Genomic DNA, 21,098 nt, shown 5'->3' on the forward strand with positions numbered 1-21,098 from the left:
CGCACGGACAGACGGACAGCTGGACGCTGCTTGCAGCGTTCGGGTGTCCGCCTGGCCGTGCGGAGGCGTGCGGATCCGTCCAGACTTACAATGTAAGTCAATGGGGACGGATCCGTTTGAAGATGCCACAATATGGCTCAATCTTCAAGCGGATCCGTCCCCCATTGACTTTACATTGAAAGTCTGGACGGATCCGTCCGAGGCTATTTTCACACTTAGCTTTTATATGCTAAAAATAATGCAGACGGATCCGTTCTGAACGGAGCCTCCGTCTGCATTATTATGATCGGATCCGTTCAGAACGGATCCGCCCGAACGCTAGTGTGAAAGTAGCCTTACTGAGTCTTTTTCTGCCTACGGGGGCTGACTACAGACTCCATTAGTCACCATATTAGGGACATTCTCAAAAGCATAGATGCTGCTGGATTCATAAAAAAAATAATGGTGAGTGTCAACTGAAGTGAACAACTGACCACTTTATTTCCTTGATTATTAAATCTCTCTGTCTTTCTGTAATTTTGCTAATCATATTAAAGAGCATAAATTGAAGAAATCCTGTGTGCACGAGAAGACACAAGGGACACAAACGAAAAATGTAAGACAATTCATGTCGCTTCTGGTAGACAAAGAGGTTAACTAAAATAGTGCCAGAAGGTACAGCTGAAATGCTCAACTCAAAATATACAAAGGGGAACGATGAATTTCCTTTATGTATTCTCCTAAATAACTGCAGTTAAGAACCCATACTACTTTTTTTTTAACAGATACCTACCCCATTGCAGGTGAACTTCTTTGTGCTTTGGTTTGCCTACCACTCTGGGTGCTTGACAAGGACCTGGTGCTACACATAATGTGTGAATAGGATGACTTTCAGAACACTAGGTAAGCAAAAAACAAAAAAAAAAAATGTTTAATTAACTTAAAAAAATGTAAACCTAGCAAACGTAGAGAATACAAGGTACTGTTTGTTAGCTTAGTGATCATTTGTAAGCATTTGGGGGGTCATTTACTAACAGAAATTCGCCTATTTCAGCATAACTCTGGTGCAGATTCTGGCGAAAACTTTTCTTTGCTCACGCAAGGTTTCAAAAACAGGGCATAGCATGGGCAGCAAAGGGGACGGGCCAGTAGGCCTGTCTTATTTATCATTTTCTACACAAGGAAGCTGCCATAGATTTAGATCAGCGGTGGATGTGTCTAAGTTATATAGAGGCCAGGGCCTCTTCATAACTTTGGTGGATCTACCGCCAGCGCATGGGGTTATTAATAAATGTATCATGGCTACACCACATTACACTTCAGCACACACAGCAATGTACTTAACAACTCATGTATGCGAAGGCTACACTACTAAATCACTTGCTGCATGAAACAGAGAAACAGTTGTTTCAGAAAACAGTTCTAATATCGAGCCAGACACAGTCAGAGCATACAGGGAGAAACCTGTCAATGAGCTGAGCAGCAAATAAGGGCAAAAAGGGAGAGAAAGGCGCTCATGGGGTGAGTACGTCAATTAACAATGCCCTCACACAGGGAGATGGATTGCTCACCTATTTGTGTTGCACCAAATTGGGCGCAACCACAATGAAGGCCAAATAAAGAGAGTTACTGGTCGGTGCAGCCCAACTTGTCCAATAACCTTGGGCGGGAGCCAGGCCGCCGGTCAGGGGAATAATAGTACTAGGGAAGCCACTGGACCATAGGAATCAAGCGAGCATGAGGACAACACAGGGAGCAGAACTACAACCTGGAGTTCCTTTGCAGGAACAAGCGTGCGCTGTGTGCACAGCGAACACTCCACGTGCTGACAAGCAGTGGCCGTGTCCCTGGTTCAGCTGGTAACTGCAAGACTTGATAAAGGGGTCATGCACCCCGAAATGCGTCTTCTTTAAATTAATCGGAATTCATTTGACTCCTGGTTATGGTTCTGCGTCCTGTGTTGTCCTCATGCTCGCTTAATGAGCTGAGCAGGGCAGGGAGAAGCCACACAGAAGACCCTTCTTCTGCCAGTCTATGAGGCAAGAAAATCCAATCTGATGAGCTGAGCTATAATTTACGCCAGTAAATATGCTGTGACTAGAATTCCCCCTCCCAATAACTCGCGCTCACTTTGAAAATTGTGCAAAAGTCACAAACCACTGCACAAATCTGGCCAAAATTTGTGACTTTTCTATGCCATAAAAGTGGCATAAATCCAATGATAAATTGTCCCCTATGTTTTTTTTTCTGAAATGCTGCATTATTTCAGAGTAAACCATAGCACTCTGTAAAGAGGGAGCCTGCTGGGATATCATGCTGCCGATATTTAAGACAGCATGAAACAGATCCTCTAATCCTTGGTGGCTAAATCTATATGTCTCATCCATCTTTATTCAGTTTGCATATCTTTTTGTCAATGTCCAATGTGATACGACCATAAAATAGCCAAAACCGAATAAAGCCATTTTTGTACCAAACTTTTAAGAAAAATTGTACATTGCAACAAATCTCCATACCCCTTTTTGGACTTGGAATGATATTACTTTACGTTCACACATGTCATACTAAACTAGAAGCTCGACATACCTGACTGTGTCCTCCTGTGCTGATGGAGCACACGCGGAGTTTGTATAAAGTGCCTGGTTTCAAGTCATTACAGGTGTATTCTGTTGCAGACCCACTGTATGCCACTTTCCATTGTGTTGCTGCAAAAAGCACGGCCATTATTATAATTATTATTCAAATATTCCACTTTTTAATAGGACTTAATTGACAGTAAAATAAACAACATGCAGAACACGGAATATAATCAAAAGCAATACCATGAGGCTACACTGTAGTCTATTTTGAAAATGTTTATTTATGATAATAGCAAACTGGTCACTTTCAAAATACTACTTATCTGTCTCCATTCATGGTTAACACTTCATATTCTAATTGTTATATGACACTGTGTTATGGTGAAGCTCCATAGCTCACCTCACTGCTGTGGAGTTTGATCCCGCTGGCTCTCCTCTGCCACCAGCAGGAGACCCTGCCGCCAGAATCCCATATCCACCCCTCCGTTGTAGGCCACGCTCGCACTCTCGCTGGCTCTTAAAAGGCCAGTGGGTGCTCAGCCTAATCTTCACCAGCCAATGGATGGCAAACCGGAGGTACCTACGACACCTTCCCCTATCAAAGGGTGCCCGGGAAATAGGTGGTCTAGCTTGTTAATTCGTGCAAAGGTGCACTGTATCTGTCTGTCTGCCGGTGTACTGACTTCTGCCTAATTACCGGATGCTGACCCTCTACCGCCTGACCTGACCCATGCCTGATCACCGTACTGACCCTGTGGTGCCTACCCTGACCTTCTATCTCTTTCACTGACTTGCAAGAACTCTGCCTGTTCTGACCATGGCCTGTTACTATGAGATTGCCTGTTCCCTCAATGCTACACACCAGTGTTTCTGATCCCAATGGGTCAGCTGGCAAACACACAGCGACTGCTACCTCTTGGTGGCATCCCTGCAGCAAAGTCCAGGTCCCTGTATAGGGGTTAAAGGGTGAAAACCAAGGGACTGCAAGGATAATGCCCTTAGGATTAGCCCAAAGTCAAGCGAGTTGGTTGACACAGTGGTTTCAGATATAGTGATCATTTTCCAAAATCACTTTTCAAGTAATGAATTAAGTTGGTATAAATTCCAGATCTCATCCTATATAAAATGTTACGGTTAATACTGTGAGTAAAAACACTTACTAAGACTTCTTAAATGCATACGACATTAGTGGAAATGTATTTGAATAAGATGTAAAGCCTAAGATGACACCCGTCATGTTGATGGAGAAGATGATATATGACAGCACCAGCTCACTAGGCATTTAATATAGGGGTTGATGCTGTGCATCGTGCGGATCTATTCGGTTTACATTTAATTTTATCTTCCTTGAAGTCAAATCTCAAGAGAGAACAGACTTTGAGTCCTGATGACCTCTTTCTTGGAATTCATTAGCAGTGCACAAGCAATCTTAACCTTGTAATTGGTAAGAAGTGACTCTCCTGCTGTCTTCCACACTGACTCTACCATGGCGTATTTGTTTGTGCAATGCTCCCTAACATGAGCCTGTCCTTTCCAGAAATTTCAGATTAATGAATGTAAATGAATATACTTGTTTGTCTGCTGATCGACTTGGTGATGTTGAAAAAGGCTGACTTTTAAGGCCAAGATATTTTATCATCTGCATATTTCTAGGTGTTTTGAAAGCAGTGATTTTTTTTTTTTATTACATTATGTTTCATAGGGCTGCGTAATTACAGAAAAGGTAGATGCAAAAAAATAGCGACCTTGAGGCAATCTGGAGACGTATTTTTTTATTACCATTTGCACATAACTACTGCAAAAATCTAGGTTGATGTACTGTAAAAAAAAAAAAAACACGCTAAAAACTGTTTACTGTAACCACTTCAATGTGTAGCCAATTTAGCTATAACTGTTCCAAAAAATGTCAAGGCATATTTATATAAGGGTTCATGCACACAGCCGTTAGTGTTTTGTGGTCTGCAAATTGCGGATCTTGGCAGTGAGTATACCGCCTTTTCTTCCACTTGTCTAGAGAAGAAAATTATTCTTGTCCGCAAAACAGACAAGAATAGGACATGTTCTATTTTTTTTTGCGGGGGTGCAGAACGGACTTACGGATATGGAAAGCACAGGAGTGTGCTGTTCTCATATTTTGCGGCCCCCTGAGATGAATGGATTGACATCCGATCCACAAAAAAAGCGGATTGGATGCGGACCGAAACTAAGACAGTGTGAATGCAGCCTTACACTAACAGAGTGAAGAAGGACCAGCTTAAAGAAATCATGTTGGTTGGAAATGTACATTTGGACCAGTAAAACGTTTTTCATTATTGACATGTATAGCAATTACAGGGACTTTAAGTCTGGGTTCACGCATTGCAGCTGAAATTTGGTTATTTTGCAGCACTACAGCAGGTGTTTATACTGTGGCTTTGTAATGCGACAATTGGCCTTGTGGTTTTTACAGTTGAAACACAATTATTTTATATGTTTTATCTACACTGCCTGTCTAAAAAAAAAGTCGCCACCTAGATTTAACTAAGCAAATAGTTATGAGCCTCCTATTGGATAATTACTGCATGAGCGATTATCTTTCAGCTGGCTATAAGTTATTTAACCCCAACTGGTGCAATGAGTTGCTTCTTATTTCTTAAACAACCATGTCGAAAGACACATCTCGTGGTCGTGGAAAAGATGTTAGTCTGTTTGTCAAATCATTGGCTTGCATCAAGCAGAGAAAACATCTAAGGAGATTGCAGAAACTGCTAAAATTGGGTTAAGAACTGTCCAACACTTGATTAAAAACTGGAAGGATAGTGGGGACCCATCGTATTCGAGGAAGAAATGTGGCGGGGAAAAAATCCTGAATGATCGTGATCGGCGATCACTTAAACGTTTGGTGAAATCAAATTGAAGAAAAACAATAGTAGAACTCAGGGCTATGTTTAATAGGGAAAGTAAGAGCATTTCCACGCGCACAATGAGAAGGGAACTCAAGGGATTGGGACTGAACAGCTGTGTAGCCGTAAGAAAACCACTAATCAGTGAGGCAAACCAGAAAAAAAGGTTTCAATTTGCTAGGGAGCATAAAGATTGGACTCTGGAGCAATGGAAGAAGGTCATGTGGTCTGATGAGTCCAGATTTACCCTGTTCCAGAGTGATGGGCGCATCAGGGTAAGAAGAGAGGCAGATTGCACCCATCATGCCTAGTGCCTATTGTACAAGCCTGTGGGGGCAGTGCTATGATCTGGGGTTGCCACAGTTGGTCAGGTCTAGGTTCAGCAACAGTATGTGCTCCAAGAACAAGGTCAGCTGACTACCTGAACATACTGAATGACCAGGTTATTCCATCAATGGATTTTTTCTTCACTGATGGAACAGGCATATTCCAAGATGACAATGCCAGGATTCATCGGGCTCAAATTGTGAAAGAGTGGTTCAGGGAGCATGAGACATAATTTTCACACATGGATTGGCCACCACAGAGTCCAGATGTTAACCCCATTGAGAATCTTTGGGATGTGCTGGAGAAGGCTTTGCGCAGCAGTCACACTCTACCATCATCAATGCAAGACCTTGGTAATAAAATTAATTAATGCAACACTGGATGGAAATAAATCTTGTGACATTGCAGAAGCTTATCGAAAAAATGCCACAGCGAATGCATGCTGTAATCAAAGCTATAGGCGGTCCAATGAAATATTGGAGTGTGTGACCTTTTTTTTTGTGGCGACTTTTTTTTGGGACAGGCAGTATATAAACAAAAAGAAATAGCCAATTACCACATCATAAAACTGTTGTAAAAATGTATGCAGATTAGCCAATCCAATATTTGCATTTCTTGGACCACCATATGACAGCATTTTAGTGAACCCAGCCTAACATTGATAGCTTATGCAAATAATGGCCACAGCTCTTTCGCTTCATTGGGCTCAGAAGCAGGGGTCTGTAAATAGGCCATCAATGTTAAAGTCCTGGAGATCTCTTCTACCAACAACCATCCAAAAGATTTCCTATTTGTCCAAACCTGTTTTCTAGTGATCCAGCAGCAACTGGTATCATCTATGACCAGATCTATTGAGCATACAACACAGAGCAGCAGATAAGCTCCAATAATGAAGCTTTACTAGCCAGCAGGCTGAAGGGAGTGATACTGTGTTTTCCTTCTTAGATTTGTCATCCTTATAGTCCCTTATATTGGCCACCATACATATTTGATCAAAGCACAAAGATAGTTACAATGGTGACTGCTCCATACTTTTGGAGAATATATATATCTATATATATCTATATATATATCTATAAATATATATATAAAGGGTTAAATGAAGAAAATGAAGTAGCAGTGTGACAAACTGTGACAATAAAAGTAGTGGGTGCAAGCCTCCAGGGAGATTCAACGAAAACTCTCCCCAGTCCACAAATCAACAGAAGGAAGCAGCACTCCAGTGCAACAAGGATATTTATTCACCCAATGTCAGACAAGCAACGTTGCAACTGCTCAATGCAGTCATTCTCAAGTTTTTTTGCCTCATGAAACCTCAAAAATCATATCAAGTTGTTTGGGATGATTGTGTGATGCCTCCTGTTTGTTGACATGTCAGTTATCGCCACTTATCCCAAACTGAGAGGGACAGAATCATTGAATTGAGAGACTTTGGTTTATCACTCTAGTAGATTGCTGGAGACAAACCGAGTGACAGCAAGTGATGCAAAGAGGTGACCCTCTGTACGGACAGATCATCTGATTAGAAAATGGTATATAGTGATCCATTCTGTACTGCAAGTGAAATTAGACGTTAGATCCAAGGCCTAGGGTGGCAAACATAGTCTACATCAGGGGTGGGGAACCTTTTTTGCTGTTGAGGGACATTTGAATATTTGTAGCATCGTTAGGGAGCCATACATAAGTGACTTAGGGCTAAGTTACAGAAATTGCTCTTCAATTTGAAAAAATCTAGAGCGCTGTATTTTTGCAGCACAAAATTGCGCCATTTTGACCACATATAGCAGTCTATTTTTTAAGTTTAAAATGTTATATATTTATTTGGCATTAATGGCAGCCAAGCTCAACCTAGAGGGGTCCAGAGAGGGGTTCATCCAGCTTTCTCCTCCCTGCCACGGTCCCTGCCTTTGTCCCTTTCTCAGCCTCAGATCTGACCCCCACCTCCATCAGCCTCCCCAGCCTTAGATCAGACCCCCAGCCTCAGATCACACCCCCATCAGATCTCCCAACCTCAGATCAGACCCCCATCAGACCCTCCCTAGCCTCAGATCAGACCCCCAGCCTCATATCAGACCCCGATTAGACCCCCCAGTCTCAGATCAGACCCCCCCCCTAGCCTCAGATTAGCCCCCATCAAACCCCCCAGCCTCAGGTCAGACCCCCCCCAGCCTCAGATCAGACCCCATCAGACCTCCCCCAGCCTCAGATCAGCCCCCATCAGACCCCCCCAGCCTCAGATCAAACCCCCATCAGATCGTCCCCAGCCTCCATTAGCCTCAGATCAGCCCCAATCGGACCTCAGATCACATATTTAAAATAAATAAAAAACTAAACTTACCTCTCCAGCTCCGGACAGCGCTGCCACTTGGCAGATCTATTTACCCTTCCTGGATTTCTGCCCACCATGCTGTACTGTGACCTGACAGTGCACATCATCAGGTCATAGTGCACATCTACATGCACTACGTCCTGACACTGTACGTGTCAGGACAGAGCAGGACCGAAAGATGACCAGGGAAGCCAGTGCAGCGCTGTTCTCATCTTCCTGTGGCTCCTGCATGCTAATTACTGCTTCCATAATGGTCTACACAAACCATCAGAAGGTGTTTGCAAAATACTAGGATACGAGCCAGATGTCCAGCCACAGGTGCTCCGCTGACCTCATGCCATCACTCTCCTTAGCAATGAGTCCCACCTTTGTCTCAGAAGCAATGGTAACCACCAGTTGATCTGGAGATCATGTGGCCAACGCCACGAAGAGGCCATCACAAGAGAATGTCACACTGATCCTACTCCCGGGATTATGTGTGGGGTGGCTTAATATACGGTATTTAGACCCATCTAGTCTTCATTTCAGGTATACTAACAGCTTTGTGTTATGCCATTTCTCCCAAGTGTTGCAAGAGCAATTTTTTAACAGGATAACGCCAGGCCACATGTTGCTTGAGCTATTGTGAACAGCCTATGTGGTCTAAATGTGCTACCATGGCCTGTGGCGTCTCTGGTCTTGTCTTTCATTGAGCAAATCTGGGACGTCATTGGTTGGCAATTGCAAAGTAAGCTGCCAGCAGCAGATCAGCATTTAGCGTGGCAGAAAATTCCTCAAACAACCATCAATAACCTGACTAATAGCATGCCAAGGCATGTAAATGCATGTATTTCTGCATATGGCTCTCATATTCAGATGTTTAATTTTTTTAATTTTTTATTTGCAGATCATGAACATGTCTATCGATCCTGTGACTTACACAATTCCATGACTTTTTCTTCTTTCTATTGCAATGTCAATGTTGAGGAGTGTATATATATATATACATATACATAAATACAAATCTAGATAAAAAAGTGTGTGTGTAAATATAAGCATATATAAATCACTGCCAAATGTCATACCTTCAGAAGTCCCTTCAGAGATCTCCAACAGGTATTTCAGTATTTCTGACCCACCGTTGTCATCAGGAGCATCTGTAAGAAACATCACCATGTGAAGAGCCAGCATGAAACATTGCATTCATCACTCACCTTTATATTACTCTACTCTGGGGTTGCAGCAATCATTTTTGGCAAACCAGTGCCTCTCTACCACTTTCATCCCTGACACTTTTTAAAGGGGACATGGATGGCTACATAGGTTGGTTGAGCACTTCTTCTGCAGAGGATCGTGGTACATGGTCACATGGTCTTGTAGGTAAAACTACACTAATAGCAGAAATATCATGCGGCCACTTAACAAGCTATTTGAAAAACTAGCCCACTGTGTGTATGGGGGGGGGGGGGATTGTCCATGTGTGGCAGCCACTCTGTGTGTTCTTACTAGAGTAATATATATGTCTAAAAAACATATGCTAAATTTATAGACTGAAATCTCAAATTCTACAAGCACCTGACACGGTTTTAAGTAATCATGTCATTATGAAAAAGAGATTGCTCCTCCATTTTTCAGTAATGAGAATGACAGGTGGCAAAGAAGACAGTGAAAGGAAGGAAACAATACACTGGAGACCAAAATAGACCTAAAGTGGTCAAGGTAGAGAGGGGCCCTATTTAAGTTTTTGCATTTGATCCCATGATTTCTTGATGCATCCCTGCCGGCTGCATTCGTTTTAGCAGTTCAACGTGGACCGAATAAAAACGCTGCAGACGCTGCACGGCAGGACTCCGGCCCCATGCACCGCAGCGCTTTCCTATGCATCCACAATACATGTTATCATCCTAGCGCCTTGCTACAAACAATGTCCTGACCGTCTCCATACACAGCTCTTTATTATCATCCCAAACTGCCAGGAACAGCATGGTCGGGAGCTGACTGCTGGTCTCTTATCTGTGAGCTCGATAAGGTTGGTGTCTGTCTGAATGTGAATGAGATTCCATTTCAGTGGACATGTTTTCCAGGCACAGACATTTATTAAAATGCTACATCCGTCTTTATCTCTGCGCGCTCTTCTTTTTGGTGTATTGGAGTGTTTTACAATTGCTTTGTATTAAGGCAATAATTCTCATGTGTGCTGCTACTTATAAGTATGCATTGAATTCTAGCACTCGGTGCATTCAGCTGCCAGAATAACATTATTAGGATGGCTATACAACGATGGAGGCATGAGGTGTATAGTGTACTTACCCCACTGAATGGTGAAGCCCTGTGCAGTGACAGCACCTTTAACTGCGGGTTGAGATGGAGGACCTGGCCGGTCCGGACTTGTGGTGCACACCAAGATTTCACTCGGATTGCTACTTCCTTCAACATTTGAGGCAATAAGCTGTAATATAAGCAGCGATAGGAGAAGATTAGACATGAAGTCATTTACTCTACAAAAGGAACACATTCCTGACATAAAGCTATGGGGGCTTTAAACGGTCAACTAGTCAGGAGAAGCCCTGTGAATAAAACCACCTACATTTCAGCCACGAATGTCATCTTGCGATTCGTGATATACTTTTAAATAGGCCCCATATGATCTGTATGTGCTTATTAAAAAATGTCAGACTTGAATTTACAGTTCATTTTATTATAAGAAACAAATGCAAGTTATAGCAATAAGTCCGGATACAAATTACAGCAGGACACCTTCTCTGGAAAGTTTCCTCCTCGCTTAACCGATAACCACATATAACAATGCCTTTCAAGGGATTCTGTCACCACATTTTACCCCCTACAGTAAAACATAGCTACTTGTAGGTCTCCCTGAGCTGTATTAAACGATGCCCTTATTAACTAAGTCTTGATTTATTTCTTTATAAAATCGATTTTAGTGATATGCTAATGACTTACATAAGGTGCCCAAGGGGATGTCCTTTCCTGACTTGGTGCCCAGCCGCACCCCTCGGTCCGGTGGCCAGCGCCGCCTTCCTGAGTCCAGCGCCTCCTCTAATATAATATATTCAAGAGCCGGCGCGCTGACGTAATCCCTGAGCCTGTTTGAAATCCTACACACTGTAGTCCGCGCCCATGCGGACTACAGGTAATGGCATCGTCGAGCGAGGTGCGCATGCTGGCTCATGGAGACCTACAAGTAGCTATGTTTTACTGTAGGGGGTAAAATGTGGTGACAGAGTCCCTTTAAAGTAAACTACTATCCCCAATACACTGTATCTGATGCTGTATTTTCTGTGTCACATTCTCATAGCATGCAGTAGATGATACACACATAAATCAAATATAAATGACATACAAGCCTATTTCACAATTGTGCCATTGATTTCTATTTGTTTGAATAGAACGAAAATAGCAAAAGTGACATATTCGCCACATAACTGATCCAAACAAATCCCATTGACTATAATGGGGTCTGTTCGGTTTCTGTTCTGGAGTCCACTTTATTAGTCCCATATGCAGCCTCCGATGCAGATGTACACAAGCCCTAAAAGGGTATGCTTTGGGAAAAGGAAAACATATGGGTTCATTTTTCAAACTGGTGTAAAGTAGAACTGTCAAAAATGAAAGGTGGAATCTGATTGGTTGTGGGCAACTAAGCCAGTTCTACTTTACACCTGTTTGATAAATGACCCCAATATTTTCTGTAACTACAATATGCAAAGAGGTATCTCCAGGGGAAAGAGAAACATCTTGCTTGAAGGCAATGCTCACTGGGAAAATAGTATGCAAAGAGGTATCTCCCAGGGACTAGCGACTCACGAGATAGTTCTCTTTCCCTCTTTGCATATTATTTTCTCCTGGAACCCTGCCTCTAGTCCAACCTCTGGGTCCCGCGCCTATTTCCAAAATGTGGCCCCCGTAGAGAATGAGAGCACACCACACATGCGTGGAGCGCTTTTACTAGAGAGACAGTACCTCCCTTAAGATGCATCCAAGACATCTCACTCAGCGAGCCAGAACCCTATTCCATACTGATGAGGGGGAAACACCTTCAAACAGCAGTCTGCGGATTGATATATGGCTTGGCTATTTTCCTTTCTCATATTCCAAGGTTGTTCAAAAGTTGGATTTTGACGCATATGGAGCCACCACTGCCAAAAGGTGATGCTAGCAATAAGCTAGCTACCTCTTTCTGTAGGAGATACCTCTTTGCATATTATTTCGCATGGAGCATTGCCACTAAGCTTGCATTTACACAATGGCCGTGTGACGGCTGTTTTCAGAACTACTGCAATCTATAAGGCTATTCACAAGGCCGTTTTAATAATGGACAGTGAATAGCGGCCGTCAAAAAAACAGGACATTTAGACTAAACTGCAACCATCTGGTGGTCGGGAGGACTCACTCTGCACTGGAGGCAGCAGGACATGATGCTCCCAACATGATTTGTTGGCACCTGGGGGCACTGTATGACGACCATTATTGAGACTGGGGGAACTGTATGGGGGCATACACTTGAACGTGAGGGAACATTTGCTTTTTACTGGAGGAAACATGACCTGCACTCCCAGAATGATGATGTCACATGAGCACGCTGGGAAAGTCCTGCTGCCTCCAGTAAGAAGCGAGTGTTCCCACCCGAGCAAGTGGAAGAAGTGAGTAATTAAGGGGGCATTACTTACACTGGGAGAAACTAAAGCCTGCATTACACCTGATGATTTTTTGGCAGATGATCGCTAACGAGTGTTCGTATGAATGCTCATTAGCGATCATCTTGCAGTATAATACTGCCACCGTATGCTCGTTCATCGAGCAATCCAAAATGATCATTTGCAAGTGGAAGATTGTGGTGTCTAATCACGATCTGCCGCTGGCAAACCACTATACAGCGTGGGGATGAACGATGGCATTAGCGATCGCTCCACCCTATGCTGTAGAGGTGATCACTGCATGTAATAGCAGCTGTCTCCTCCGCTAGTGATTGCCGGGAGGGAACGCTGTGTATACAGCCTTAAAGGGGGCATTACCTATATATAGCAAGGCACTAAGGAGGGCATTACTTATACCTGGGGCTCTTTAGATACTAGAGGCATTTGGGGGGCCACTGTATGTCCATGGGGCACCATGGGGGCCAGTATGTATACTGAGGGTACTGCAAGGATTGGGGTGTTAGGAAAAAAAAGACTATGAAATTCATCCATTTTTAGTAGCCATTTTTATCGGCTGTTAAAAATGGAAGCAAAATGAATGAATGAAAAACAGCCATTAAAATGGATAGAGAGAAAATGGATGCACACTAGTATTTTAAAATGGTAATGAAAAACTGACAGTTTATATGTTTTTTTGTCGTGTGCATGTACCCTAAAGGTATTGATGATGTATGCACTAAACAAATCTGGTTTGATATTTACTTAGTAAATCTTATTTTTCTGCTGAAGCATTTAATGGGTATCAAACCTCATTAAAACTTTTACATAATATAATGATACACAGACATTACACAGTATTTTATAAATTAAGAATAATATACACTCGTAGATAAAAAAAACACTAAAATACTTAGAAGAAAATATACCAAACAATGCCATCTGCTGGTGCTTCAGTCCTTTTGGATTTAAGACTTACCCTAAATTTGTATTGTGTGCTTCTTTGGAGATTATTCACAGTACATGTTAATTCTTCTCCAGTGTATGTAGGTTGAAATACACTGTCCTAAAACCATAACATGACAAAACACATCACAAGTTTTATTAAAACAAATGAAATATCAAGTTTTACTATATATTATAAAGTAATTATAAGTAAAGACAGTCTAATATGAAAGCATAACAAGTATGTACAACCTGCGCAGACAAGACACTGCTACATATCCTAATAATGGACATCATGTTGGCAGCTGCTGGAGACCTTTTTCTATTAGACAGAGCAGAGAGCTAAGCATGGCTTCAGCTATAGATGACATGCCATAACTAAGTGTAGCACTCGAATGGGTGCCATGTAATGTTCGCCCACCCTGCTGGTCAGTTTATCTTGAGGAATTGTGAAATTCACAGATAAGATGAGACAGTCCCTTTAACTATAGGAGGCACAGAGGTTCTAGTCACAATCGTTGTCCAATTCCTAGGGGTTTCATGGGGAAACCACTTTATCATTGATCAGAGTCCTTTAATTTGAAAATCCTGTACAAAAATATGGAAAGGCAGAGTGTGCGAATCACATCATGGCAGAACTCACACTTTATACACGGACAACATACATTCCTCAACCCTGACACTGCAACACCAAGGACAAGCTGTAAAGTTATGCAAATTTAGGAAGTAACAGGTGTCGCTAAGATCTGCAGATGATAAAATTTTAAATCACCTAGCTCCAATCTGTGGCATGTGGGAAGGACAAAAAAGCCAAAGTGAAAGCAAAGTTTTTTAGCCACATGAAACCTCAAAAATCAGATCGAGTCGTGTGGGATGATTGCGTGATGTCTCCTGTTCATCACCACTTGTCGTAAACTGAGAGGATCGGAATCCTTGAACTGAGAGACCTTGGTTTATCACTCAAGCAGATCTATAGGAGGGGCCCTGCCATTGTTGGAGTAGGGTGGGGGGGTGGGGTTATTTTTATTATTGGGGTGTATTAGACAGCCCGATTTAACAGGCGATTGTCGGGAAGTAAGCTTTCCGTCTAGGCAATTGCCTGCTCGCTAGTGGAGGAGACAGCTGCTATTACATCCAGCGAATTTCTGGTGGCTCAGGCTTCGTGGTTGTTTGTATGCCAGGAGAGGTAATTCCAGAAATATTTAGGTCTGCTGTCTTTGTTCAATGTGTTGGATATCCACCGTAATGTTCTTAGGATGCTCATAGGGGGCTGTATTTGACTACTAATGGCACCCTGCTGTTGTCCTCCTTTTGCCTGTACTTCAATAAGCTACCCATTAGAATTCTTGTGGCCCTATTTGCTCATCCATAACCAGTAGATGATATCTATGTTGTTGGCCTATAAAGGACCTAGGTCTATGCGCCAGACTTCCAGCGACAGGTGTTCCACTGAGCTCATACTACTGCTCTCAGAAAGTATCATGGTGTACAGCAAGACTAGTATGGAGGCTGAACTGGAGGTCTATCCTCTTCAGCCACGAGCCTTGTTTTTGTCATAAATGCAATAACAGCCAGAGATTGGTCTGGAGACCATGTCGGCAATGCTGTGAACAGCACTTTAGCAGGGAACATTACACCAGTCCTATGGTGTGAGGTTCCAGGTACGGTAGGTAATTGCATTTCAGGTACACTATGCGTTACATTGGTTTGGATGTGGAACTCGTGGCCATTTCTCCAAAGTGTCCAAGGAGCAGTTTGTCAACAGGAAAATACCAGGTCGCATGTTGCTTGTGCTACTGTGAGCAGCCTGGGTGGCCTATATGTGCAACCATGGCCTGCAGCCTCTCCAGACATGTGGGACATCATTGGTCGGCAATTGCAAAGGAAGCTGCCTGATAATTTGTGTGTCCAAGAGCATTCAGCATGGCAGAAGATTCCTCGAACAATCAAGAATAACCTCACTGATAGCTTGCCAAGGCGTGAAAGTGCGTGTATTTCTGAACGTGGCGATTATACTTGATACTGAATAAATTGAGATGTTTTGAATATTTTGTTTCCATTTTTTATCATCTGCATATCATCAACATGTCTATCGATCCCTTGATTTCCATAATTCCACGACTTTTCCTTATTGGTGTTGCACTTTCAATGTTGTTGAGTGTATAAAAAAGTATAATGTGAAGGGAGGGGATTGATCAAGCCCTGCACTCCAGAATTCTGACTCCAAAAAGACGCATAATAGAGTTTTGTGACTTTTTGGGTTTATTTGCAAAACAATTTATGACATTTTGCATTTTTACACTTCTCATCCTAGTTCTGAAAAGTGGGTGGGAAAGTGGATGTAGTTAGGCCTCTTGCACACGACCTTTAGTCCCCCATGGCCATTCACTTGAATGGGTCCGGAGATGCGGTGCGGAACAGAAGCACTACAGGAGTGCTTTTGTGGGGTTCCGTGCTTCCATTCCGCAAAAAGATAGAACTTGCGGAACGGACGGATCGCGGACCCCATTCAAGTGCGGCTGGCCCACGCCCGGTGCCTGTGCATTGCGGACTGCAGCACGGGCATTGGCAGCACACGTTTGTGTGCAAGAAGCCTTAGCCTGTGAAATGCCTTCACACTTGGCAGATTTTGTGGCTGAAAAGTCTGCGACTGAAAATCAGTTCCACTTATTTGAATAAGGCAGCAAACACATGGATTTCTGCAAGCTCCATTAAGCGGAATGGAACTGATTTTCAGTTGCGGAATTGTCTGCCACAAAATCGGCCATGTGTGAAGGCGCTCTAAAGGAATTTTCCATCCTGTAGATACTTATGACCTATTCTGATCAGTTGATCAGCTGTTTCCAGCAGCCGCCGGTGCCAGAAAAGAAAGTTCTGTCCACTGTACTGCAGCTCGGCTCTCGTTCACTTTAATAAGTCATCAATATCCACAGGCTGGAAAACCCTTTTAAGCCAGATTTATCAAATTCGACTTTTGGGTCTAGAAACAGCAGTAACATCTCATATACTAGCCATTGGATGCACCTGATTTATTAAAAGACTGTAACATTTGCTAAATTTGACCCAAATTGCAGCAAAGCAGACTCCTGCAAAACGGACTTCCAAAATTTCCCTCTTAAATCTCTTCCAGTATATTTTGCAAAGATTATACTGGTGTACTCCAGTCTCCCTTACATTCTGTCAGGGCACTTGCTGAGGCATGAGTTACCACATTAGTAACCATATAAACAGCCTTATCAGCACTGAACATGTTAGTAATGGGAGCTGCTCCTGCTAGTACAATCGTGATCAGTACACCTCTGCTTGCATTTAACCATATCGCTATCATTTTCAAAGGGTGGTTTCACGCTATATCTTTTTACAGAAACTGTGCGATTAAAAATCTCGAAAATTAATTTCATGCCATTTATCAAGCCATAAAACAAAAGCCCATAATGTGGCAGCACCCTCACATAGTCCTATTGACCCTGATATTTCTGCCCTTATATTACCAGGGTTCAGATCTGAGACAGTACAGTTTGGGACATTGGAAGCACAATACAGGTTCACATAGCGTAATTATGGATCCAAGCTGTATAAAGACCACCAATGAAATCTATGGGCCCATACTGTACCTCCGATTTCTTATTGAGGTTACTTTTGTTAAGGAGTCATACAGAATCTGTGAGGAAAAATAATGCGGCAAGTATTCCCCCTAACGTATTGCTTCTAGGGTAGAATACAGACTTGTATGGAATCACTATAAATTGACATAAGAAGTACCCATGGCTCCATAATTTCGAACCATACAGATACAGTGTGCATGATGTCTAATACAGAGTTATGCTAGTCCCGTAGTAAGGTACACTAGGTCTAATACAGGGCTCGACAAATCCCAAGCGCCAGGTCGCCATGGTGATCAGAAATTTGGTCCTGGTGCTTGGATATTTGTCAGCCTGTTTTCAAAGGTGCCCGGGCGACGGGTGCGGAGCGCCGGAGGGGGGCCCTTTCTGTCCGGAGGCAGCAGGAGTGGAGATGAGCGCCTCCATTGTGGAAGCGCTCATCTCCATATTCATCTGTATCTCCGTCCTCAGGACAGCGATACAGATGAATGGTGCGGAGGAGCAGGGGAGAGGTGTCTCCCTTGCCCGTTCCTCTGATAGGCTACAGGCACTAAGCCTGTAGCCTATCGGAGGCCGTTGCAGGCGGCTCGCGCCGCCTGAGCTGTACAGTGCGGGACACAGGCCGTAAGAGGCCTGCATCGCATCAATGACAGCAGCATAAGGTAAGTATATGAGTCTATTGTTTTTATAATTTATAGTATACTGTGGCAAGAAGGGGGATGGGGGCCCTATATACTGGCACAATATGGGGGGCAGGCACTATGGAGAAGAGGGGAAGCACTATGGGGCCCTATATACTGGCACAATTGGGGGGGACACTATGAAGAGGGGAAGCACTATGGGGGCCCTATATACTGGCACAAAATGGGGGGCACTATGGAGAAGAGGGGAAGAACTATGGTGGCCCTATATACTGGCACAACATGGGGGGCACTATGGAGAAGAGGGGAAGCACTATGGGGGCCCTATATACTGGCACATTATGGGGGCACTATGGGGGCCCTATATACTGGCATATTATGGGGGGCACCATGGAGAAGAGGGGAAGGAGCACTATAGGGGCATCTACTGGGGGCCCTATGTACTGGCATAAATTATTGGGGGGTTCTATGGAGAAGTGGAGGGGGAGCACTATGGGGGCATCTACTGGGGGCTTTATGACGCGGCTCCACCTGGCTTCTAACTTTTTTAGCTGGCTCCCAGATTCCAAGGAAATTTGTCAAGCCCTGGTCTAATAATAAGTCATGATTTCCTGTTCTGTACAGGTAACTTTTCAGTAGTTAGCTCTTTATCCTCACAGGCAGGACTACAATGACAAGTAACACCTCTATATAGATAACACAGGATCCACCATTCACATTAGGTGATGTCAGCTTATCAGCTTCCTCCTGACCTCTGCACAGGTCACAGAGCATGCCTAGAAAAGTAGCCCATAGAAACCAATGGGGACAGCGCCTGACCATTGTGTCTGTGACCCATGTGGCTGCTCTTAAAGGACAAGAAGTCTTAACATACTTTAGGACCAGTGGTCAGTGTGAAAATCGCAGCACAGGGGAATGAATTATCTAGAGACTTGTCGGAGACAATTATTTCACTGCATTACAGAGCTCTATTTTGCTTATTGTCTCTGACACTGTCCATTCATCGTGGGCAGCATAAGAAGAGCAGAAGACATATTAAGTGCTACTAGTCTAGGTGATTACCTGTAGCACTGAATACAGGGTGCAAAGATTTTTACACACATGGATTAGACACATCCTTTATGTTATTGAAGGGGTTCTCTGGGAATTTCAAATGGCTGCCAGCAACCTGTCCTAGAATATGAACAGGACTGTTTGGCTCCACTTGCAAAGCTGCCTAGGGGGTGAGGGGCAGAGTCGCCCCACACACCATGCTCTGGCATTTCTATGGTATCTCACAAAACTGAGTACAACCCTTATATTTTTGTAAATATTTTATTATATCTTTTCATGGGACAACACTGAAGATCTGACAGAATAGGTCATCAGTATCTGATCAGTGGGGGTCCGACAGCCGGGTCCCCCACCGATCAGCTGTTTGTGAGTGCCGGGGCCTTCTCTGTGGTCACCAAGCACATTGCTGTACATTTGATAGCGGCTGTGCCTGGTATCGCAGCTCAGCTCCATTCACTTCTATGGGGCTGAGCTGTGTCTAGGCTACAGTCATGAATGTGTCGCCCCTGGCCTAGGGAAAGCTGCAAGAAGGCAGTGGCGCCACTATGAGCGTATTCACCCCACTGACCACATAATCCCACTATATAATGAAAGTAGACCATAAAAATGACTACCGTTAAAAAACAAAAGGAGCTTGGTACAGCTTATCTGTAATGACTTGTCCCTAAGTTATAAACCAGTAAATGATTGACTGCTTCATCTGCTTTATGATATGTGGAACTTTCTCCCAGTCATGCCTCATACATTAGATGTTTCCAGTGCAATGAACAATGTAGATGGCCATTGGACTGATAGAGAAAAACAGATGCCCAGCAGGAACAGATACATCCATCCACAGAGCAACTAACTTGCTTCCTTCTTCATACCATAGAAAAAAACGTACGTAATTTTTTTGGCGGAACTATGGCAAAAACTGCAAAGTAGCAATATCAAAATGAGCTCCTCCTGATTTTTTTACACCAATTGTGGTATGGATTTGCAGCGCATTTCTTCCTATACATGGCATTCAAATCTGCATTGCATTCTGCTTGCATTTCAACTGCGTTTTTTACCAACTTTTCTACCTCTGTAAAATACTGCGGAATTCTTGCCTGCAATTTGACAGTGGAAAATCTACAATACGCATGCCCTGTGTACCCTAATGGGAGTTTTTGGAGAGATGTATCAACCCCCTACTTCAGAAAACTGCTTAAAATAAAGCTTAAAAAACTAGCAAGCTACTGCTTTGCAACTTTTAAACACAATTTGTGCAAACATTTCTGTTCTAAAGGCATTTTTACGACACCCTCACTGCATTCCAAAAATGAGGTGTGATGTTGGTCCAGTGTGGGACAGGGCCATCGGCCCCGGCAGAAGTATCATCATTTAAAGAGGTTTTCCAGGATTTTGATACTGATGACCTATCTGGAGGATAGGTCATTAGTATCTGATCGGTAGAGGTTGGACACCCAGGACCCCCGCTGATCACCTGTTTGAGAAAGCACTTGCACACTTGTGAGTGCTGAGGCCTTCGTGCTCACCAAGCATAACACCGTACTTTATATAGCGGCTGTGCTTGGTATCACACTCAGCCCCATTGAAATAAATAGGGCTGAGCGCCATACCGAGCACAGCCGCAGTACATTGTACGGTGCTGTGCCTCAGCACTCACAAGTGTGCAAGTGCCTTCTCAAACAACTGATCCCGGGACCCCCACATATCAGATACTGAGGTCCTATCCTGGGGATAGGTCCTCAGTATCAAAATCCCAGAAAACCCCTTTAGATGATGAATGAAATCTACACCAGTTACAAGCAGCACAGTGGCTCAGTGGTTAGCACTGGTGCCTTGCAGCGCTGGGGTCCTAGGTTTGAATCCGACCAAGGACAACATCTGCACAGAGTTTGTAAGTTCTCCCCGTGTTTGCTGTGGGTTTCCTCCGGATACTCCGGTTTCCTCCCACACTCCAAAGACATACTGATGGGGAACTTAGATTGTGAGCCCCATTGGGGACAGTGAGTGATGTAAAGCGCTGTGGAACATGTTGGTGCTATACAGGTAAGTAAACTAAATACATTGTATTGTAGGAGCACAGACTATTAACTTTACAGTACGTCTTGAAATAAAAGCAACTGCATTATTTCTATTTTC

General features: G+C 43.4%; 1 protein-coding gene across 4 annotated transcripts in view; it reads right to left on the reverse strand.

The window, feature by feature from the left end:
- Window positions 1–21,098, reverse strand: part of FNDC3B (fibronectin type III domain containing 3B) — a 373,528-nt gene that overhangs the window by 89,009 nt on the left and 263,421 nt on the right. For all 4 annotated transcript variants that reach the window (XM_044291978.1, XM_044291975.1, XM_044291976.1 and 1 more), the window contains exons 14-18: window positions 13,707–13,793; window positions 10,386–10,524; window positions 9,161–9,232; window positions 2,566–2,684; window positions 773–878 (exon numbers count right to left, since the gene is read on the reverse strand). In XM_044291978.1, the coding sequence (XP_044147913.1) occupies window positions 773–878; window positions 2,566–2,684; window positions 9,161–9,232; window positions 10,386–10,524; window positions 13,707–13,793 (523 nt within the window). The remainder of the gene's footprint in view (window positions 1–772; window positions 879–2,565; window positions 2,685–9,160; window positions 9,233–10,385; window positions 10,525–13,706; window positions 13,794–21,098) is intronic.

This window comes from Bufo gargarizans, chromosome 4 (genome assembly GCF_014858855.1).
Source record: "Bufo gargarizans isolate SCDJY-AF-19 chromosome 4, ASM1485885v1, whole genome shotgun sequence".
Classification (NCBI taxonomy): Eukaryota; Metazoa; Chordata; class Amphibia; order Anura; family Bufonidae; genus Bufo; species Bufo gargarizans.